Source organism: Sinocyclocheilus grahami, unplaced genomic scaffold, assembly GCF_001515645.1.
Source record: "Sinocyclocheilus grahami isolate Dianchi unplaced genomic scaffold, SAMN03320097.WGS_v1.1 scaffold5.1, whole genome shotgun sequence".
Taxonomy (NCBI): Eukaryota; Metazoa; Chordata; class Actinopteri; order Cypriniformes; family Cyprinidae; genus Sinocyclocheilus; species Sinocyclocheilus grahami.
The window spans coordinates 156,330-180,671 of record NW_015505184.1 but is presented as its reverse complement, the minus strand read 5'-3'; the positions used below and the strand labels follow the sequence as shown (position 1 = coordinate 180,671).

The 24,342-nt window shown below is 36.1% G+C and overlaps 2 protein-coding genes across 3 annotated transcripts in view; one reads left to right on the top strand and one right to left on the bottom strand.

Annotated features, from left to right (window-relative positions):
- LOC107583630 (C-Jun-amino-terminal kinase-interacting protein 4-like) overlaps positions 1 to 23,729 on the bottom strand; it is a 61,236-nt gene extending 37,507 nt beyond the window's left edge. The window contains exons 1-8 of one of the 2 annotated variants that reach the window (XM_016269928.1): positions 23,628 to 23,729; positions 15,598 to 15,601; positions 15,080 to 15,417; positions 7,285 to 7,405; positions 4,009 to 4,079; positions 3,208 to 3,299; positions 2,857 to 3,007; positions 540 to 620 (exon numbers count right to left, since the gene is read on the bottom strand). In XM_016269928.1, the coding sequence (XP_016125414.1) occupies positions 540 to 620; positions 2,857 to 3,007; positions 3,208 to 3,299; positions 4,009 to 4,079; positions 7,285 to 7,405; positions 15,080 to 15,417; positions 15,598 to 15,601; positions 23,628 to 23,687 (918 nt within the window). In that variant the 5' untranslated portion in view covers positions 23,688 to 23,729. The other variant, XM_016269920.1, reaches the window with a different exon arrangement.
- LOC107583648 (immunoglobulin superfamily member 6) lies at positions 20,218 to 23,634 on the top strand. The gene is made up of 6 exons (XM_016269937.1): positions 20,218 to 20,483; positions 21,035 to 21,361; positions 21,443 to 21,540; positions 22,050 to 22,103; positions 22,458 to 22,565; positions 22,737 to 23,634. The coding sequence occupies exons 1-6, from the start codon at positions 20,435 to 20,437 to the stop codon at positions 22,794 to 22,796; spliced, it is 696 nt and encodes a 231-aa protein (XP_016125423.1). The 5' UTR covers positions 20,218 to 20,434; the 3' UTR covers positions 22,797 to 23,634.
- Positions 23,730 to 24,342: the final 613 nt, after the last annotated feature.

Here is a 24,342-nt window from a genome sequence, read left to right as displayed (position 1 = left end):
AACACAATGTTAGAAATGTGCAAATGAAGAAAGAAATCTAAGACAGCGTGAAACTGAAATGACATGCGGTGAAAGCTAAATTAACACCATGCATTAGCTTTATGCAACTATATCCTAAATTACTAAAATAATTGTGCATTACTCCATGTTAACATGCTCTTTTTAATTAGCATTTATTACTAATCTGGACATTCTACATCTCCGTAGTTGCATGCAGTTAAGACACCAAACAACCTTCTGTAAAAAAAAACTAAAAAAAACATTCAACTATTAGAGGACAACGGTGATTTGCACTACACACTGTCTGCCTTTATGCAACTATATCCTAAATTACTAAAATAATTGTGCATTACTCCATGTTAACATGCTCTTTTTAATTAGCATTTATTACTAATCTGGACATTCTACATCTCCGTAGTTGCATGCAGTTAAGACACCAAACAACCTTCTGTAAAAAAAAAACTAAAAAAAACATTCAACTATTAGAGGACAACGGTGATTTGCACTACACACTGTCTGCTGCCACAGAGCCTTGCTACCTTGCAGTCGTTTGCCAGCGAGGCCCAAGCTTCCAGAACATCCTTACCACCCCATTTCTTTGGAGTGTCCTCCGCCTCCAACTGCTTGGACAAGAAAATTGGGACGTGGCATCTTATTTTTGTTTGAAACACAAAACACATTAGCGCTCACATGTGTTTGTGCTGTGATCTAGCATTGGTGGGTGGGAAAACACAACTCTAACATAACATTATTATGGATGAGAACATTTAAGTAGCGATCCATAGAAGAGAGCTTCAGATTCTTAATGTTGCCATGTTTCATGCAGGTGAACGTGGATGTCGAAGCATCAAATCAGTTCAGGTAAAGAAAAAAGGCTTTAATATAAATTGAGTGAATGTTCTGTATAATGGACCCTTTTCACATGACGCACTTCCACATTGTGAAGTTTTGTATATTTTTACTTGTTTATTAAAAAATGTAAAGTTCGTTTATAACACTATACTTTGTTACATTGGCATTACATTTCAGAAAACTAGTTAATGCTGCTGCATTTCTAATGCAATGGCTGAGGAAGTGACAGCAAATTTGACCTTCTTCTCTCTTCCAACTATTGTAATCAATAGGTCTATGTTTTTCCTCTTTTGGAAAGTCAGAGAAACACTATCAAATGGGACAACAAAAATTATATTTGCTGTAGTTTCTTCACCACTATAGAAGGACTTCCAGTTCTGAGAACCCTGGAAATGTGAAAAGGGTCCATTTGATGTTCTTAAATTGAACATCAGGAAGTATTGAACCCAGTTCAAAAAAAAAAAATTTTTCCAAATGAACCGCAAAATATTTTCAGAATAACTGCATATTACACATGTTATCTAAACATCCTCACAACAAGCTTATAACAGCCCATCCTAAAGTATAGGTCAAATAAATGATGTTAAAGGGGTCATATGATGCTGCTAAAAAATAACATTATTTTGTGTATTTAGTGTAATGAAATGTGTTTATGCGGTTTAAGGTTCAAAAAACACATTATTTTCCACATACTGTACATTATTGTTTCTCCTCTACGCCCCGCCTTTCTGAAACGCGTAGATTTTTACAAAGCTCATCGTTCTGAAAAGTGATGTCGTGTCCCGGCGTGAGACAAAACCAGTAAACCCATTACAAAAGAGGCATTTGTTGCATCCAGTGGGGACACAATTACTGATTATAATGACTTACACTGTCTTTTTACGCGTTGCACTGCATCACGCCGTGTAAACATAAAACCATGTCTGCATTTGTGATCGGAGAAACGACAAACAACAAGCGCTACTCTACACTGCTCAAAACTTGCGTTTGAATCATCAGCGGCAAATCCTTTAAATATGAAAACGTACTTACAGGCTGTGAGTCAGCATTATTTGTCAGCATCATAGACTGTGGTCAGCATGTGCGGGCGAAGGGGAAACAGTGGAACTGAATTCACCGAAACACCGGCATTGTAGGCTCCTCATCCTACGTAAAATGCGTTGCACACATCTGAATATTTGGGTTGAACTGTTCTGGAACAGTGTTGTAAATACAACTTAACCACTGATGTCTAGTTGTGTCCTCTTTTGGAGGAAACAATGAAACACACAGCGTCTCTACGACATGGTGGCAGCAGCAATAATACTACAGCGAGAAGCAAAGTTACGCCTTCTTTCTTTGCATGAACATTTGGGCGGTGTTATGCAAATCTTCCCACACAGTGATGTAGACATGTGGGGGCGTGTTTAAATGAGGCGTTTTAGCAGGGCGTGGACAAGTCTTAACTTTTATAAAGAATATCTCTTTGGGTTTGAGACTTTAGCCTTTGCAACTTTAGGGATCTTATCTATTCACGAACAGCTTGTAACACTCCAAAGAGAAAGGAAAACTTGAAATCGCATTATATGACCCCTTTAATACAGTAACTTTAACCCTGTAGTCATTTAACTGCATCGCAAACCCTAAAATCTTATTTAAACCTGTATTTTGGTAGTAAATTTGGTAAAATAGGTCATTGCCGATGTTGCAGGATGCTTGAAAATGCGTCATCACTGCCTAACGTTTCCATGGCAACATCTGTCAACCAACCACTGCTCATATTTTCTTCCCTATCCACCAGCAAACATGTATCTTTACAAAAACAGATCTTGTTTGTTTCAGAGGATATGCGCACAAAACAAAGACATCAAATGTGTATCTACAATCATCTCTTCCCAGAGTTCTTTTATGCCGTTTATCTATTATAGCAATTCTTTTCTTCTCATGACCTGGTGTAAATTCCCTGGACATTTGTCTTAGCGCTGTATAATCCCCTCAGTAGAAGATGCTGTGATGTTATTGTACCTTGAGGCTAGCGTTAGAGCACTGATGACTGAGGTTATTGAATCTCCAGCCCTCCATCCCAGGAGTCTCGGCTCTGCCCTGGATGTCAGGTGTCAGTGAAGTGCCACCGCCGGACATGGGGAAGATTCCCAGAGACAGGGGCCGCTCTTTCCTGTTTAATGAGAGGAAGAAGATCAAAAATCATGATACAAACTAACCTGCATCATGTATTAATATTAATGTGTGTAATCAACATTTTTTCTAATGTTACTTAATTTTCTATAAACAATCATGCAAAAGTACTATTTAAAACAACTACATGATGGTGTCTGTTTCTTTTTAGCACAGATTAGAGGATTATGTTCATTTTACCGAACTCGGCCAATTGTTGCTGTGTCAGAGGCCTCTCCTCCCGTCTGCTGTATCCGGATCCGTTCCACATGTTCCATGTAGTTGTGGATCATCTGAAGAACAATTTAACAAAACATAGACAGATTCATTGGCCTTAAAGAGTTACAGGTAGATACTACAGCTAAATGTGGTTATCAATTCATTCAAAAGTTTGAGGTCGGTAAGATTTGTTTGTATTTTTGAAAGTCGTCTTTTATGCTCACCAAGCCTGCATTTATTTGATCAAAGTAAAAACATTAATATTGTGAAATGTTATTAAAATAACCCTTGTATTTGAATATATTGTAAAGTGTAATTTATTCCTGTGATGCAAAGCTTTCAGCATCATTACTTCAGTGTCACATGATCCTTCAGAAATCATTCAAACATGCTGATTTGCTGCCCAAGAAACATTTATTATTATTATTATTATTATTATTATTATCAATGTTGAAAACAGTTGTGCTGCTTCATATTTTTGAGGAAACCATGAAACATTTTTTTCAGGATTCTTTGATGTTCAAAAGAACAGCATTTATTTGAAATAAAAATCTATTTGTACCATTATAAATGGCTTTACTGTGCCTTTTTATCATTTTTATGCATTCTTGCTGAATAAAAGTAAAAATTTATTTAAAAGAAATCTTACTAACCCCAAACTTTTGTAAGTACTTTCATTTAAATTCAATATTTGATTAATATATAATATGGTTGTCTCTCCCAAAATTGCAGTGTGTGCATGGCCTTAGTCATTTACATGGTGTTGAATTTGCTCTCTCTTACCTCTGTATGCCGCAGATGAAGGGAATTATACTCGCGCTTGAGTTCAGCCTCTCGCTCCTCTAATCGACTTACTGAGAAAGAAGTAAAAATACATTAAAGAAATTAAGCATGATTAAAGAGTCTTTTTGCAAAAGATTTCAGTACTTTAGTTCCATCCACAAGTGTTTAAAATGTTTCTTTTTACAATCAACTGTTTTATTTATTTTTTATTTTTTTAAAAAGGCAATATTTAGTCATCTTTTTGCATGCAAAATGTTAGTTTGCGGTGTCTAGTAAACACAAGGTACAAACTTGGAACAAGGGCCTAAAACTAAATGAGGACAGAGAAACGAGGCTAATTATATCAGTCTTCATCGTAACACAGGTTAGAAAGTCCCAAATGACCAATGACGACCCGCCGTTCATTGTACAGCACTGAAAAATCATGCACCAGCTTGCCAATTTAAATTGGCCTGAAACCAGATTTTAAACTAGTTTGAGTGGGCAAAGCTGATGCTTTCAGTGAGGCCTTTAAAACACTTGCTGTTCTGTAGAAAGAATATCCACAGAGGATATTATACAGGCTTGATTTAAGAGGTGACACAAAAACAAAATCCACTTTTAGCTGCCAGGGTTAAATCTAAGCCTGCAGCAGAACTGCCCAATGCATCCCACCATCAGACCGGCTAATTCACGGTCTATACACTTAGTTTCAGCACAGTGAATTTTAGTAGAACGGATATCCATTTCAAATCTGCCAGAATTAATTAATTAGTGCCAGATTAAAACAGCAGACATCCATAATTAGCATGTATTGGTGCTTGATTAATATCATTATAACCCACAAGTACTATTGTATATATAAGTATTCTAGCACACACTCAGTCTGAACTCACCCTGGTTTAGATGTTTTTACGGATGTTTTCGAGCAACAGAACATGAGTAATGTTATTCAGGGCCACAGAAAACATTGCATTTAATAAGACCGAAGCGATTAATCACATTAATACAAAACCAGACAAAGCTCCCTTACTCAAAGCCAGACTACTAAGGGTGTAAATATTTGCTCTGACAACAATTCAAATTATGTTTTCGATTCTTTAGGAAAAGACGCAATGCATCATGAAATTTGGTCACAACTTATGTTGGTTATTCTGACGTGATTCATAATTATTTTCTAAAATGTGCAGAGGAGAGTTTGTGTGCATGTGGTCTGAAAAAGAGAATTACTGCATTTTAAAGTAACATTAATAAAGGTTGTTGTACTGTTTTAAAGAGATTCACTTATTTTTATGCACAAAGACGCTCAACTATTGTTACATGAACACAGCAAATGACTCTTTAAAAAATATTTACTCACCTTCAGGCCATCCAAGATGCATCCAAGTTGCATCAGAGTCAGAGAAATTCAACACTACATCACTTGCTCACAATTGGATCATTTGCAGTTGAATGGGTGCCGTCAGAATGAGAGTTCAAACAGCTGATAACAACATCACAATAATCCACAAGTATTCCACACGACTCCAATCCATGTAAACAGTGTTTGATCTATGCATATTTCTCTCCTGATTCAAGCGAGAAGACTTTTTCGAAGCAGAAAGCAATATTATGGACCAAGGACTGGTACTTTATCAACGGATTAAAGTTGTAATGATGAATTTTTTTATTACAAACTAGCTGATTTTTACTTCTTAAGACATGACTTGATGGACTGTTTCTATCAGCTGATTGGACACTCATTCTGACGGCACCCATTCACTGCAGAGCATCCATTGGTGAGCAAGTGATGTAATGCTACATTTCTCCAAATCTGTTCCCATGAAGAAACAAACTTATCTACATCTGGTATGGCCTGCAGCTTAAGTACGTTTTCATAAATTTTCATTTCAATTTTCATTTTTGGGTGAGCTATTACTTTAAAGGTTATACCAAAGACTATAGAATAACCAAGACGTGTCACTCTTGGGCCGCTCTATCGAACGAAGCCCCACCTTCTGAGCAAAAGAGCCAATCGCTAATCACTGCAGCTGCCATTGGAAGTCCTGGTTGCTATAGAAACAGTCAAGGCTCCAAGATGTGCGGTTAGGACTGCGCATGTGCACTGGCTGATCTAGTCTGAAAAATAAGCTTTTTTTAACGCTATTTGAGCAAAATAAACAACATTTATGATACCGTTGTTGTCGGATTTCATTGGTGATTTCAAATATGAAATTTAATCATAAGCTTAGCGAACAGTTTTGGAGAATTTGAGGTTTCCCCATTCAAAGAGATAGGAGCTGCACTTGCATGCCAGAGAGGCATTTCAAAGATGGCCGCCGAGTGACATGACTTGCCTTAAAGGGACTTTGGTTATACTAATAGAATTTGGACAGAAAACAATACGGCAAATTAATCTGTTGAATCCTGATGCAAATGAACAGCAAACAGCCCTTGCAAATCACATTAGTGTAAGATAGCTAACACCCAACTACTTCACTTTAGTGGCAATCTGCGCAATAATGACTCACAGCCATGAGGTATCAAACAGCTATATGTTGAAGCGAAAGAAATTGTCAAATCTTTGCTGTGCAAATTGGCCACTGTTCATTATCAATGATCCATTAATAGGGTCAGTAATGGTTTGAGAAGAGAGAGAGCAGATTGAATGATGGGACAGTACTCTATTATGAGCCATGAGTGAAGAACACTTAACCAATACTTCACATAACAGTTAAAGTGTACAAAACTATGGACTATAGCTATTATACTAAAACAGAAGCAGGACATTTAGAGCAGATGCATGGACATATAACATGTAAAAGTAGGGCTGCACGATTATGACAAAAATCATAATTGTCGATTATTCCCTTGACATTGTAATTGCGATTATTAATTACGATTATCACAATTTACATTGAATGATAAATACCATTGTTTGAAGCAACCGATGAAAATAAACAAGCTGAAAACATTAACTGAAAAACTTTTATTGCTTTTCTATAGCATTAAGCTTCAAATGTTATAATGTTATATTAAAACTAGAATTAAAACAGTGGAAAAACCCTTAAGATTACCTGTAGAAAGAAAAAAAAAACACATCTTAAGCACACAGAATAACATAAGTGGACTTTGAACGATTAATTGCCGCTTTTAACGATTACGTAATTGTGGCATCCATAATTGTAATTGCGATTAGAAATTCGATTAATTGTGCAGCCCTATGTAGAAGTCATATGTATGAAGGTTTAAAAAAATGGTCAGATCATGGAAGTGTCAGATTGAATGAGAAGAGGCAATAAAGCAGGTGATTCTCACTCTGGTCAGCATAGTTCTTGATCTTCAGCTCCAGCTGACGGGAATGTGATGCCAGGCTTTCCAAATGGTTCTGCAAGTCCTTCTTCTCTTGGTCTTGGGAATCTTCAAATTCAATAAACTTCTGCTCACAGAAAACACAAAGAAAAAGAAAAAAAAAACAAGTTTAAGTGTTTATGTAGTTAATAAAACCTTACTTGTATCACACTTGACGTGGTTCATTGTTTGCTTATAACTGGAGTCACTTAATCATGCAGATTTATGCTACAAGCTTTTGTAGAATTGTACAGTAAGAAAGTTATTTCCCTTAACCAGGAAATTAACGTTCTTAGAATTGACAAGACAGTTGACCCTGAGAGGTCAGCTAAATATCTACAGCGGATCTAAAATATTCATAATTAATTATAACTAGTTATGGTTAATTATTCATATTTCCCATGAGCTGAGTCACTACACAATGCATAATACATTTACTTTTAAACAGCTAACAGGCCTTCCAGAATGTAGTTATGTTACATCATGACATCAACAGTAGGTGATATTTGTAATTTAATTTTTTCAAGGTGAGTCATCAATATTTTTGGTCTTTTTTTTATATGCGTATATCTGATAAAATTAACTTTAGTTAGCTAGCATATTGATTACACACTCAACAGACTAAAAGCTACAACACTTCAAGCAGAAAATGCACTTTATGATTTCTACTAGGTTGTAGAATAGACCAAAAATAGGATCAGGAAAAGGATAAATGTGAAGTCTGACATTATCTTCAGTTTTATTTTATTTTTAAGTCTTTATGCCTTTTTAAAGGCTGAGGAACAAGATTAAAATGTCAAATCTATCAGGACTGACACAAATAAGGCAGAAAAGTTTTCTAAGAATTTCTTTTAATAAACTAGCTCCAAAATATGTAACCAAAATCTTTAACGTGAAATATGGATATATGGTTGACCAAAGTGGCTGATGCATTTTTCAATAGTCGATGATGTGGATATATAAAAAGTACAGCAGTTGTTATAATGCAGATACATGATTTAGTGATAGCAAATTAACAACATTGTTTAATGTACAAAAATGTGCTGAAATGAAATGTTTAAAATATTTTTGTCAACATGATTGTTGTTTTTGAAAGAACTTGCTTATGCCACATTTATTTGATCAAAAATACAGTAATTTTCAGCATCATTACTCCAGTCTTCAGTGTCACATGATCCTTCAGAAATCATTCTGATATGCTGATTTGCTGCTCAAGAAACAAAAAAACAGTTGTGCTGCTTACAACTGATGTACAGAAAGTTCAAAAGAACAGCATTTATTTGAAACAGAAATCTTATAAATAAATAAATATCTTTACTGACACTTGATTAATTTAATGCATATTTGCTGAATAAAAATATACATTTCTTTCAAAAACTCTCACTGACCACAAACTATTGAGTGGCAGTGTATGAAAACAGCAAAAAGTGCATCATGGATTGACAAAACTGTAAGTTTCACAAGCAAAATACAGTGTGAATCCAGCAAGAGTTTTTATACCCGGTCGCTACAAAGGACTCCATGACCTGGAAGTAATATCTTGACGCATTTTCCCTAATTGGAATCTCTCTCCTGTAAATCCCTACAGAACGCATGCTTCATGTCTGGAGTACAGGGGTCTCCTGGAGAGCCTGGTGCAGTGTGAGTATCCGATAAAGGGGAACTGTTTCGGTGTCACTTTAGATTCCCGTCACACTGGCATGCAAAAACTCATTCAGCGGACCCCCCGAGCATAGAGATCAACAAACATAAGGTTCATGTCACATTCAATTCCCATTCATTTTCAGTGCAACACAGAGCTCTCACAAACACACAGTTTGAGTTATAAAGTTAAGGAAGTTTAAGACAAGACAACAACATGATAATATACAAATTCTGTTGTCAAACTGTTTTTCTAAATATTCTGTGAAACAAGGGGTCATGTCATCTTAAGTCAATAAACTGTACTAATATATATATATCGTCTTCGATAACGATATAAAAGATGTAGTCATGGACCGTATAAAAACATGGACGTAGTGTCCGTGATATCACCCGTAGATTTCCAAAGAGCATTTTTGAAGCTCAAAAGTGGGCGGAGGCAGCCGTCGCCATCTTGGCAGCATGTCACTCCCAGATAATTGAAAATGGGCAAAGAGGCGGGAGCAGGTTGCTGAAGCCACGCCCACCTAGCTTGCCGGTGACTTAAGTGACCACGCCCTTAATTATGCAGAACTTTAAGGCTTAATACAATTTAAACGGACGAGTTATAAAAAAAAATCACCCCCTCACAGTTGTCATGAAGGGCAAAATTAGCTAGACCAAAATAATTTTTTTAACCAGGCTGTAAACATGTTTTTTTCTGCTGTAAAGTTGGGCATTTTAGCATGGGGAGTCTATGGGATTGACTCTCTTTTGCAGCCAGCCTCTAGCGGCCAGTTGATGAATTATAGTTTAAGTCACTTCCTTGTTGGCTTCACGAGAAAGAGCGGGAGGTTGCCGCTTGGGTGTGATAAACTAAGAACACACATTTAAAGGTGCCGTAGATCATCTTAGAAAATGCTAACTTTAGCCTGATAGCACTGAAAGCCATCGTCCCACCCTCCCCGGCAATCTCAGTCCAAAGCCACGCCCCCTTAACGCATATAAGCTCACAGACCAGAATACCAGAGACAACATTACTACAATAGGCTACATCAGCGGTTCCCAATAACAGTCCTCGCACACACTTCTCTAGTAAGTTTCGTCTGTGTGTGAAGACAAGCACAGCGCAAATCCGTGAATGAATGTTCCGAAGTGAAGTAAACTTCAACGGATTTCCCCTGCTCAGGGAGTAAGGAGCAATGAACACTGTGTAGGGATCATATCAGTCGGAACACAGTTCATGCACGTAGCTCACATCTAACGAGCTGGTTATCTGAATCGGGTGTGTTAACTAAGCGAGACATGCAAAATATGCAGAGCGGGGAGGCGGGCAAGGCCAGGAATTGGGAACCGCTGGACTACATCATGTGTCATTTACCGGTGAGAAAACTTTAAATGTACTACAATACCGGGAAGGAAGATCGGGTTGTTGTTGTTTGTCTGCCATTCTCGCTCTGTCTGCACAGCATGCGTGAATGCGCTGATGACGTATCCTGTCTGCGCGAACAGGGTGCGCAGAGGTATGCCAATACATACGTTCACAGGCAGGTTAAAACATTGGATTGGTTTCTTCTTTAAATTATAAAAATACGAATGGTATTATAATGTTATACTAAAACTAAAACTATGGAAAAACCCTTAAGATAATATGTAGAAAGAAAAAAAACATCTTAAGCGTGCAGAATAACATAAGTGGACTGTGAACGATTAATTGCCGCTATGAAAGATTACGTAATTGTGGCATCCATAATTGTAATTGCGATTAGAAATTTGATTAATTGTGCAGCCCTACTTCCACAGAATATATAAATACATTTAGACCACTTAACTTAAAGATTGCTATCACGATGTGAAGAGACTTTCAACCAGCATAACAAAAAAATGTTTCTAAAGACAATCACTTATTGCACCTTTAATATTGACTTTACACGGACTTTAAGGGATGACACTATATATAAGTTTAAACTCGCAGCTTGAGACTTATCATTAACAAATTAAAACTATTCAAAATAATTTTCGGAAATTGAAAAATAAAATATACATTTTAGATTAAAAAATATAAATGTAAAAATTAAGAAAATTAGAAGTGATAAAACACTCGCAGCTTGAGACTTATCATTAACAAATTAAAACTATTCAAAATAATTTTCAGAAATTGAAAAATAAAATAAAATATACATTTTAGATTAAAAAATATAAATGTAAAAATTAAGAAAATTAGAAGTGATAAAATGTGTGCAAGCTGAATTACTAAAATAGCTCAAACTAATTTTTTTTAACTAATAAAAATGACAATAGCACATAATATAACAAAAGCACAAAAAATGTACAAAAACTTAAAGCAAAATTAAAATAAACTGAAAATACAAAGTTAATTTAACATACATACAAGATTACTGTATAAATAATATTAACACTGGTTTGAGACAACATATTTGTTCAATCATGTGTTACTTTACAATTTTATGAAAATTTAATGCATTATGCCTGAAACCCGATCAAGATCCTATATAGTCTTAAAAGTTTCTCTAGTATATCAGTGAGCTGAAACGTGAGTGAAAGATCAATGTTCACCACTATTGAATATTGACCACAGCCTTATGTCACTCTGCTGTTGGAAGTGAAATCTGTCTGTCATAATAGGATGTATCCAGATCAGTACTCACAGGGATTAATGCAGCTCATGGCTCATTTGTGTTTTGGTTGTAGAATGTGCCAGACATATTGCTCATAATCCCAGTTAACTGTCACTGTGGCAGGAACACATAAAGCCACTGAGCAGCCTTAATCTGTCCAAAGTCGGTCTTACATATGTTGAGAACTGTACAATGCAGTGTAATCTGATTTCCAAAACAGATTAGAGTCACATCAAAGAATTTACTCACACACATCAACTATGAAAGGTTCGTAACTTAAAACTAATGACGCACGCAATACAATTTCAAAGGTTTAAAGGGTATATAAATATGATGCTTTTTTAAAGATCATTAACATGCTGCTTCAACACTAACTGCGGTTACTGAAACCACGCCTCCTTTCTTTGCGTGCACATTTGGGCGCATTATGCAAATATTCCCACATAGTGACCTAGATATGTGGGGGCGTGTTAGAACGAGCCGTTTTAGGGGAGTGTGGCAGAGTCTTAACTTTGATATAGAATATCTCTTTGGTTTTGAGACTTTAGTCTTTGCAACTTTAGGGATCGTATCTATTCATGAACAGCTTGTAACACTACAAAGAGAAAGGAAAACTTGAAATCGCATCATATGACCCCTTTAATGTAAAAAAAAGTCTCTGAAAAAAGCACTATGTTTCCATGCATGACGACAGACTGTTGCATCTGTCTGTGCCTGGCAAAATCCTGCCATATATGGAAGACTTGGACTTAGGGATGTTCATTTTAACCGGTTAACCGTTAACCTACCGTGAAGAATTTTGACCGATTAATACAATCCGTTAAACGGTTTAAAAAGTAATTTATTTTATTTTTTTAGTAATTTATCAAAATATTTAAAAAGGTTTGCTGCATGGTTGAAATACGCTACGCGTATAAAAAAAAAAGTTTTTTTAGAGGGAAAAAAACATAAGTCACGTCTAAGTCGCATTTTATCATTTCATTTAGAAATAGGCCTAATGCCGACATGAAATGTTTACAAACATTATAATAAACACTGTAAACATAGCTAGGCTATTTTAGTTCCCCTCACTCCACAATAAAGCCTTTCAATTGACAGTATTTAGAAAAGAACAAGAATTAAAAATATAAGAAGCTATAGCTAAACGACAAGCCTAAACGAATTCATTTAGGCTAAAACGAAACTGAAACCACTGTTGCGTCTCTCATTCCACACAAAATACTTCACTCGCGCGTTCCAAATCCACGTAAAACAAAATGGTTTGCATAACATCATTCACGGTGATAACACTTAACAGCACAGATTTTACTATACATATTTAAACTGAGCAGTGTGTGTTTTTTTCCATATGTTTGACTGACTGACTGCAATCACTTGAATTTTTTCCTTCTAACAGAGGAAGAAACTACTCCTTTTAGTCCTAAAGATAATCTGAATTGTAAAATGTTTGCCTTTATTTGTGTACATTCACAATAAAAACAAATCTTTGTGCTTTTGTAAAATAAGCCTAAAGAAAAATAGGATGCCGCTTTCTGTCGTCTGGTTTCCTTTCGCGCAGCACAAAAATGAACCGAAACTCTGAATATTAGGCTACTTGTTGCACAGTTTTTCTTTCGTTTTCTTAATTTATTAAGAAAGTAAAAATATATTTCTCGTATAGGTCTATTTATCGTTATAGATATAGGCCTATAGCCTAGCTTTATTATGTTTTTCTCCGCTCGCAGAAGCGCTGCAGGTGCATGATGTGATATGATGACTATGTGAATCCTGTTGTTTTCTGCTTTTTGAATCGCCGGGAAACAGATGTTAGTACTTTTAACAGGTCTCAGACACTTATCCTTTCTAATTTAATTCAATTCAAATTTAAAATAATCTTGTCGGTTAATAATCGGTTAACGAGCGTCGGTTGTCGGATAGGAAAAATAACCGAAATGAACATCCCTAACGTTACTTGGACTAGATGACACTTTTTGACTCTAGTAATTATTTATCAAGGTTGGTTTATTTTTTAAATTTTATTAAACATACATAAAGTCTTGCCTACCAAAAAAAAAAAAAGGCTATTGATTATTTCCACCATTATTCCTCAGGGAAAAAAATACAGTTCACACTGAACATGCTGTCACATTATATGGGGTAAGTTGTCACAAAGAAAACTGCCACTAAACACCCTATTGTAGGCTTATTAGCCTAAAAGTCATGAAACAGAATGGTCATGGTCAACAAATATTGTGATTAGTACAATTTTTTTAAATTTCATTTTTACAAACCTGCCTAATTTGACGACACAAAAAAAATTACAAAAAATTATATTGGGATTTTGAAAAAGGTGTTTGAAATCCACATACAAAATCACTGCTAAAAACTATTGGACTTTTGAATCAAAACCTTACAGCTACCCATCAAACAAAACATTTTGCTAATGTTCCCTATAAGTTATGAAAGCGTTATTTCTGAAGGTTCTCTGAATATGTTTGAACATGTTTACAAAAATGTTAGTTTTTTTCTTGGTTACGCAAACGTTAAGGGAACGTCTCATTTGATCATTTAGCAAACTTTATAGGTACATTACCTTATAGGTAACATTTTTTTTTTTTTAAAAACGTTAGATGAACATCCAACTAAAATGTTTCAGGGGTTTGAAATCCACATACAAAATCACTGCTAAAAACTATTGGACTTTTGAATCAAAACCTTACAGCTACCCATCAAACAAAACATTTTGCTAATGTTCCCTATAAGTTATGAAAGCGTTATTTCTGAAGGTTCTCTGAATATGTTTGAACATGTTTACAAAAATGTTAGTTTTTTTCTTGGTTACGCAAACGTTAAGGGAACGTCTCATTTGATCATTTAGCAAACTTTATAGGTACATTACCTTATAGGTAACATTTAAAAAAAAAAAAAACGTTAGATGAACATCCAACTAAAATGTTTCAGGAAAAAAAAACGTTCTACGAACAACTTATAAATAACATTTTCGCGCTAACGTTTTGAGAACATTATTAAAGACCAGATAACTTCGAATTAACATTAATTAATGCGTTACTGGAAGAAAGTTACAGCCAAAGTTCTGCCACTGTGACAACTTGCCCCGGTCTCTCCCATGCGACACCGAGGCAAGCATCTTCCTCTGTTGCGCGCATTGCAAGACAAAAACACGCCTGACATGTTGTTTGTTTGCTTGTTTTATGTTTTCAATCTCTTGTCTTTATTTACAAGCACGCAATAAACATTAGTCCGCCATTTCTATTAAACAAACCGCTTGTATATTAAGTTCTAACCACCAGCAAGGACCAGACAGACCATCAGAGGGCATAATAATGAACTGCAGCACGTTAAAAATGCATATTTCATTTCTTTATTTGCGTAAGGCCCAAGGCTGATTCATCCTCAAAGGGCAGCACTGGCTAAACAAGGCATGACAAAGCCATTCGTGCGCACGTGAGTGCTGCTGCTGCAAGAAAACAAAGATGCCCAGCTCGAAGATCTCCTCCACTCACCTCCTCGGTGTGTTTCCTCAGCGCTTTCTCGCGCTCGTACTGTGTGATCAGCTGCTCGTTGTCCTCCTTCAGGAGCTCCAGCTCCACTTCGTGCTCCTGGTTCTCGGCGAACACGGTGTCGAGGTTCTCCAGCACCGCCACGACCAGCGGCATCAGCTCCTTCACCACGTCCTCGTCGTACTTGCGGATGAGTCTCTCGAACTCGCGGTAGATGGAGTTGGCCAGGCCCGAGACCCTCTCCGACATGACCGCCGATGTCCCCGGGTCGTCCTGGTACACAACTCCGTCATCCAGCTCCATTTTCCTTCCTCTCGAGAGAGACTGTCCTAGATTTAAACCTCCGCTATGCCAACCCAACGTGTCTCAGCTTATACCTGAAGAACGATATTCCCGTTATATATTCTCCGAAACACAGATCCCGCGGAAGTCCAGAGTCCCTCCCTGGAACCGGCCGTTGGAATAGATCTTTTTTTTTTCCCGCCGTCGCCCCACAACAGCTGAGCCTCTGTTGACTAGACAATCGCGCGGTGGCGTCACGCGGCGTAACGTAACGATTGATCTTGAGACATGATGAGACAAAACATGTCCTGCGACTTTCCCTGCCATTATTGTATTTATTTAAAAAAAAAAAAAAAATTATTCGTGTTTTTATATTCCCACTCTGGAATTAATCAGTTAAGGATAATTGATAATAATGAAATTGATAACTAGAGATTTAGACGAATTATAGGGTTAATATTCTATCCACATAGGAATTTTTTTTTTTTTTTTACTTTTTTTATCGCGATCAAAAATAGGTACACTAGAAACTTCCAGGCAGGTGTGTTGAGGCAAGTTGGAGCTAAACTGTGCAGGACACCGGGCCCTCCAGGACCGAGTTTGGAGACCCCCTGCCATAGCTCAAAATAGAATCATAATAAATAATAAAGGAAAAAGAAAGAAGAGGGCATTATACAGAATAATAAAAATGAAACATTAAATATTGTAGAAAATGTGTAGGCCATGCGAATTGTACATGTTCTGAGTGCTTTCTTGTGAAGTGAGACTTGTACAGTGAAATTGTAAGCAAATCATTTTTTATCTCTTGTGAAAATACTACAAAAACAGGTTTACAATTTGAAAATGTACACTTGTGAATATAGAATCTACATACGAAGAGAATTATTACAAAACAGGCATTGGGATCCGCTTCAAAAATAGTACATTTGGGATTCATTGAAAAATCTTGTAAGATAGTATTCGAGATAAACTAACATCTTGTCAGAGCTGAGAAGTATAACTGCATGGCCAAAACTAATGAAGAAGAGTTTCAGTGTCATTCTAACAAAAGGGAAAAAAGAAAATTCTCAAAATCAGATCCAGATTTTTTCTTCAGGAAATTTTTTGACAGGGTAAATGTTATGGAGTAAGCCATAGGATCATCAGATAACTGACAACTGATGTAATATATTATATTATACATTTCAATTATATTTTATATATTTTGCACACTGCTCACATGTATTATTCAATTTTCTCTTTATTATATACAAATGATGACTTTATATTATCAATCTTACCTAAACCGCATGTGTAAAATATTGTAAACCTTTTTTATTTACTTTTCCCACTCAATTTGTGCGATATGCAAAATCTGGTTATTTAAACACTCTAAAATAGTCTGTCAGTTGTGAAGTGAATCCTAGATTTGTAAATACTTATAACAAATATTTTGCACATTATTTTTGCATCTGACAGTGTTGCTTCATATTGAATGAAGGCAAGGCAAAGTATATTTTGTGAGAAAGAAGCAGATGATGTACCGAAACATAGGCAAATACCTCTAAACACACCGAATAGATTGTTGATCCAAAATAATACCTTGATATATATTTTTCCCAGTACTCAAGAATCAGTGGTAAATGCTTGGTGACTACAAGAGATGTGTTCATTGTACATGGTCAAGCGATCATATGGCCTGTCTGTGCTTTGTAGTTGGAGCTGAATTAATTATTAATTGATGTATTTTCTCTGGCTGTACAGTCACAGATCTGAAGTGTTCAGGTTTATACTGTGAAAAATAAATGTATATATAAAAAGGGAAAATGTTGTATTTTATAGTGTCGTTCATTTAACTTGAACAGGTTTTTTTTGGAAAAAATTCTGTAATGTGATATACTGCTCCATCTGAACAGCATTTTGCACTCTTTCATAATTATGCATACAGTTTTTATGACCATAATTATTGAGAGATTGCATGGAACAAGTGCAATAAATTAAGTAACATTGTCAATGGAAATTAGACAAACGATTAAAAAAAAAAACACAAAGGAATAACACAAAATCATGTCCCTTAAAATATTTATTGGAGACATGTAAAAACTAAAAAAATAACTGTAAACCCTACAAGAATGACTCGAGAGGGGAAAACATTGGGGATGCTGAACTTAAAGAAAACAAGCTGCAGTCCATTAAAAAAAAATTCCTATGCTACAAAACTCACTCCAAAATGTGCTTTGACAGTATCCACACCACGAGATTTAATGGTCTTACCATAAATTACTGCATTTCAACAAGCTGATGTTTGCAGGTAATAACTGAATATTTAAACAACCTTGCTGTAATATCGCATATCATTGATAAATGTTGACATCCTAAAAAAATGATACGAGTCACACAAAGAGAATTGTGCTGAATTAAATATGAAATGCTCTTATTTACAGTTGACTCGTTGCTATGGGGGCATCAACAAAAATGGTTATGTACATAAACTGAAATACAAATAAGGCATTAATGTGGGGGGGGGGGAAATTAAAAGGACTTTCTTTTAGAAAATTTTCAGTGGTGGCAAAATCGTTCATTGAGGCAAAGGACGATTTTAACCACATGTGGGGGGAAAAGGAATAGGGATATCGTAATTTGAATTCTTGAATATACACATTTCATTTCTTACCCTTCTTAAGTCAGGAAAGAACCACAAACTTATTCGACACTGGGAGTCATTTCCAATCATGGACAAATTTACAATGATGCATTTAACTGTTAATGTGTACAATGCACTGTTCGATATTTCAATACACCTTGTATATAGAAATTTTTTTTCTTTTCGATAGCAATAAAAAAAGCATTGCAAGACGCTAAAGACAGAAGAAAAGTTTGCAAAAAACGTCCTCGTTTCTGTAAGGGGATGGTTGTGGTGTCCAGGCGGAGAGAAATAAATCAGTGAACTGGCGTTATGCGTTCTTTGTCTTGGGCATCTTGCAGTGGCATCATTGGCTTGTGCCCCTCTATAAGTCTGATGGAAACACAGCTCTCTGTTCTTTGGCACTTAGGCTGGTAGACTCAGCTTCTTTCCTTTCAGCACTGTGGATCAGACAAAAGATATCAGAAATTGAAGCAGGAAGAGGATTTTTTTTTTTTTTTAATCCTAAAACATGCCTAATTCTAAAAACGGAAGCCAAACCAGTGCTTAAACTGCAACTAATGCATGCATTAATGTTAAAGGATTACTTTAGATAAATAGTTTATTCACACAGGTACCTTTCCTAAAGTAACAGCTCAACCAAAAAATGAAAAAAATTCACTCCCCTTTAGGGTATCAAAGATTTTTGTTACAGATTTGGAGAAATGTTGCATTACATCACTTGCTCGTCAATGATCCTCTGCAGTGAATGGGTGCCGTCAGAATGAGAGTCCAAAGAGATGATAAAAACATCACAATAATCCACAAGTAATCCATTCTACTCCAGTCCATCAATAAATGTCTTATGAAGTGAAGAGCTGCATGTTTGTAAGAAACAACTCCATTATTAAAGTGTTTTAACTTTAAACTACAGAGTCTGGTCAAAATATGGAGACTGTAATAGAAATAAATAAGAGAACACAGCAATACTGAATACTGAGTTCATAAAAGGTTTAAGAGATGCATCTATGTTCTCTATATCTCTGTAAATCAAAAGTCTGATGTAAATGCATCTAGACAACCCAGATGACCCATCCTTGCAAAGTCCACACATAACTACATGCACTGCCACGTCAAAGAAAGGAATACAATGCACTTTAGGAATGTATGGCAAATAAAAGGAGGGAGAAATTAAAAATGATGACATCAAGCATATGAAAAAACTCCCTTTTGATTCTCACAAAGCAACATATGAAGGTGCGAATTGTCCTCTAAACAGTCAAATTAATTGCATAGTCATTCATATATATATATATATCCACTATTAAACTGCAGTTAGTAAGTAGGCCTGAAGTCTTCAGTTATTTCAGTCACTTAGAACAAGCCTGTGATGTTTGATAGCCTTCAAATCAATATGCAAAGCATTAACTGTCACAGCATGTTAAATACATACAGATCCGTCCATTTAAACACAATTTTTATTGTCAAATTGAACCCAAATCTACCCTTCAACAGCTTTCAAGTCAAGCTAAGCTAACGTTACTAGCTTGAACGCTACACAAACTGCACTTCAATTCATGTTTCTTGCTTGAATATAAATTCACAAAACTTTTCCGACAGCTCAACCCAGTCTAAAGTCTCCTCTATCGTTCGCAAACACACATATTAAGTATTAAATATACGAGAAAAGTATATTTTGTTGAGCTCACCCGCGCAGGACCTGCTCTTCCATATCTTGAGCAGCAGGATGATGATGGCAGCTAGATGAGACAGATCTCCAGTCAACCTAAAGATGTTCATGATGTCTTTCTCTCTCTGGCTGACTTTAGCGGTGTTAAAGAGAGCTCGGGGTGAGTGCGATAACTGTGAACCGGCTCAATGCCGCTCTCCTCCAGAGCATTCCTCCACCAAATATGGCGAATGAGGGGCGACGTGGCCGGTGGACGTGACGTGGCCAACAACGAAACCACAATGAATGCTGGGAAGTGTAGTCAATGCGGCCGCGAGCCGACTCTGACCACGCCCACTGAGGCTCCCTTACTAAAATTACTATGGTAAACATAGTTACTATTAATTTTTTTTTTTACTAATCAACATAACATTGTAAAGCGAAGAAAAAAATAAGTAATTTAAATTTCTATATGATTGTGTAGCCTACTGTGCTGTAGATAGATAGATAGATCTGTATAATTATTCCACTTACTTTATCTTTTTCACAGGCATAAGCAGAAATATTTACCACATTACTCACGTGTCACTGAAAGCAGTAGATTCAGGGTGACAAACTGTCTCACACAAGGAAGAAAGAACTGTGGGGACGGGTCTATGTCACTTCTCATTTTTCACATTTCTGGTTTTATTTCTCAGTTAGGCGTGAGACCTTTTTTCCCATGTCTATCTAGCAAACTGAAAAATCAATCACAGAGAGACATTAATGAAAGGAAAAGGAGCCACACAACAACCGTGCCATCAACATGAACTTTGCTTTCTTCTTCACCATCGCATTTCTTATTTTTAGCACAGGTGAGCAGAAATTGAATTGTTCTAGTCTAGAGGAAGAGTTTTTAAAGCTATCATATACTACTTATTTAAACGTCTTGTACATTGTAAAAAAAAAAAGTTTTTTGTTGTAAGTTAAACAAAGATTGTTGGAATACGTTTTACAAGAAAATGCTCATTATAGTCTTCAAAATTTCAAATTTAAATCAATGTGTTTTTGCCATTTCTTTGCAATTATTTGTAAAATTGACTAGCAATTTCTCAGTGAAAATTGCTTCAGAATAAATCCAGGCTACACCTTTTTATCTGTGTATGTGACTTAATCAATGAAAATTAATTCATATTGGATAACTGTATATTATCTTGAACTGTTCATTTGTGAAATGAACATTACTTGGACACATTCACTTCTGATAAAAGATCACTCTAAATTGTAATGTAGACATGTGCATTTTCCGTAAAGCTGCTTTGAAATGTGAAAAGCACTATACAATTGAATTGAAGTCTTGAAATATTAATAATATGAAATATCAGCAGTTTATTTTTTAAACAAAATATATTCCGAATTTCTACAGTCAGGGGATGTAAGGTAGACGTCCAACAGCCAACAAAGCTGATAAGAAAAAAAGAGCAACAGTCCGTCTCTATCCCATGCTCCGTCACCGTGTCCAGCTGTCCAAAGAGCCTACCTCAAATCTCTTGGTATGTGTTCCGGAAAAACTCTCACTACCAGCTTGATTTAAAAAGCCCCTCATTGAGGTACACACTGGAGCACCAGGGCCTGAAAATCAGCTCTTTGTCAGAAGCAGACTCTGGGGTTTATTACTGTGCAGCGGCTCTGCTGGATGTGGCTCACAATGGGGCGCAGGCAATCGGACAGGGAACCACTTTGAAAGTCTCAGGTAAGAACTAGCAGAAGATTCAGCACAACCCCAGACCGTTCTGCTCATAATTGACACGTATCATGATGTGTTTGTATCTAGAGACGGGCTTAAATGTCTCTCAAGCACTGTTGTTGACATTGCTAGTCCTGCTGACTGTGTACGGCCTCCTTGTCCTGGTCATCATCATCTGCATAAAGGTACAATTACAGTAGAGTACACACCTTTTCAAAGTAATGCCATGTTACACTTTCAGGAGAAAAGGTACAAAGCTGTCATTGGTGCAGTAGATACACCAAGGTACTAATATGTACCTTTAAGGTACTGGGGGAAGTCGTGGCCTAATGGTTAGAGAGTCGAACTCGTAACCCAAGGTTGTGGGTTCGAGTCTCATAATGGCAGGGATTGTAGGTGGGGGGAGTGAATGTACAGCGCTGTCTTCCACCTTCAATACCACGACTGAGGTTCCCTTGAGAAAGGCACCGAACCCCCAACTGCTCCCTGGGTGTGGGTGTGTGTGTGTGTGTTCACTGCTGTGTGTGTCACTCACTTCACTAATATGCACCAAATATGACCTTTTAGCTTTTGTACCTAATTCTATGTAACACAACTCCTTTTATTTCTTTACAAAATGTCACTACATCCTCAAAATACTTTTTAAAGAAAGTTTAATGGAGTTAATCCAATTTAGATTTTTTTTTTTCAACAGACTGGACAATTCAAATCAGTCTTTAAAAGAAGATGGAGTAAAAGTGAGAACAAGGTATTGTTTGCCCTCTGTTGTCTGGTATGCTATGTTGCTGCATGAAATAGTAATATTGTGAAATATTATTACAATTTAAAATAAGTGTCTTCCATTTGAATACATTTTAAAATGTAATTTATTCCTGTGATGTAAAAGCTGAATTTTCAGCTGCCATTACTCCAGTCTTCATGATCCTTCAGAAAATATTTATATAGCATTTATCTGAGTTTAAGGTTAAGGTTCTTTATTTGTCATGTGATGCAATGTAGTGAAGTGGAATAGACATCTTTTGTAACATTATAAATGCCTTCACTCTCACTTTTGATCAAATAAATGTATCCTTGCTGAATAAAAATATTACTTTCTTCTCAGGGGGACTCAGCTAGGCAGCTAGGCTTCAGTGTAGTGGTGCAAGAACTGTCCAAGAGGAACTTAGTTGGTGGCAAAATTCAGGCGCACTACAAAGTTTCCCAAGACAAGGTTTTCAGACTATTCTTTTAAAACACACAAGCACATTTTTAGCAAATGCACAATAATGTCTAACAATTTCTATGTACCTGGCAGAGTTTTAAGTTAGAAATGTTCATGACATTTTAAAATTAAAAAAAGTGCTTGTTATAGCCTAACTTTTATTTTCATTCTTCCCTATAGTCTACAGGTCTTCAGAATAGGTACGACACTGAAGATGTTTACCAAAATCTTGATGAGTGAAAGAAATCGAATCCCCTGATCCACGCTTGTCCCGCTGATCTGCAAAACCTGCAGCTTCCTGCAAATCTAGAAGCTATAATTTGGGGAAAAGAAGTTTAACTTCAACATATTGGATTTTTGCACTCATTTAAAAATTCGTCATGTAGCATAAGTGTGCTATTTGTACTGATAAAAAAAATCAACTTAATGTTGTAATATAGTGGTTGGGTGACCCAAGATTGCGACATGTTGTCTGTCGTTGACCTTCCTCTCACAAGTGTTTTACAAATCACGTGAGCACTCTTGCTATGTTTAACTGTATTTGTTAAGTAAAATGCTAAACCTCTTAACCCACACTGGCCTGAAGGGCGCGTTTAGGCATGTCTGTACTTTTAATTACCATTGTTTTATAAAAAAATATTCAATTAGCTATCATAAACTATGCATCATTTGAAAGCTAAAACGCTCAAGATTCATCTTCTGTACTTGTTTTTTAAATCAATAAAACAGAGAGGAAAGAATTAAATGAAATGCTGAAGGACTGGCCATTTAATGTATTGATTGTATTCAAGCTGCTGTGCATGAACTGGACATACAGTCGTTGTTGTTATTTGCAGGGTCAGCACCATGACAGCACATTTCATTCTTACATTGAAGCCATTTTTTTCCCTGTTGTCTCAGATGTGGGGCAGAATTGATGGGACTTACTGTTTTTTGTTTGTTTGCTTGTTTTTTGACCATTGACCAAGTTTTGTTTTCTTTTATGTGCTCTCTTTATCAGTATTTTATAACAGACTATGTAGGCTACTCAGCTAGCAAAGCAATATCAACACCCAATTTCTTTACTTCAAATAATTCCGAACACGACCAAATTTGTTCCCTGATCGTTACAAAATACGACCAGATTTGCATACATTGTTTTTTCCCCGTTATTAACAAACTACTCGCAAACAAACAGACATTCGTCTTTTTTTCTTCTCTGTAATTTATTTTTATTTCTTTAATAAATTATTTTAACGTAACGATCTAATTTGTTATGTCATTACTCGTTCATGTTATTTTTTATCATCGGGTAGCTTTGCTAGTATGGAGGACGAAACCTGCAAAAACAATAAATAAATAAATACACAAATAAATAAATAAATATGCAAATAAATAAACAAATGTCTGTATAAATACACAAATTCTTGTTTAAATACATATAGAAATAATTAAACATGTGATTTTAAAGTAGGCAAATAAATTCAGTTTTAAGTTAAATGTTTAAGGAAATGCTAAACTCATCCTATTTATTTTCCTTTGATCACTCATTTATTTCTGAATGTAGTTCCACATTTATTTTTCCTCTGCACAACATGCTAATGAGAGGGTGTCAATTATGGACTTGGTCGGGGTCTTGTGATAGCTGGGGGCGTGGCTTTCCCGCTGACAGGAGATGCATGGTGTTAATCCAGTATGGCCTACGTAAAGTCACTCATTCCGTTTAACAGAGCAAGATACATAAAAAACTGAGCTTTACAAACATCCCAATGAAATGGCCAGTGTCGTTTCCTGACGTCATTTTTGT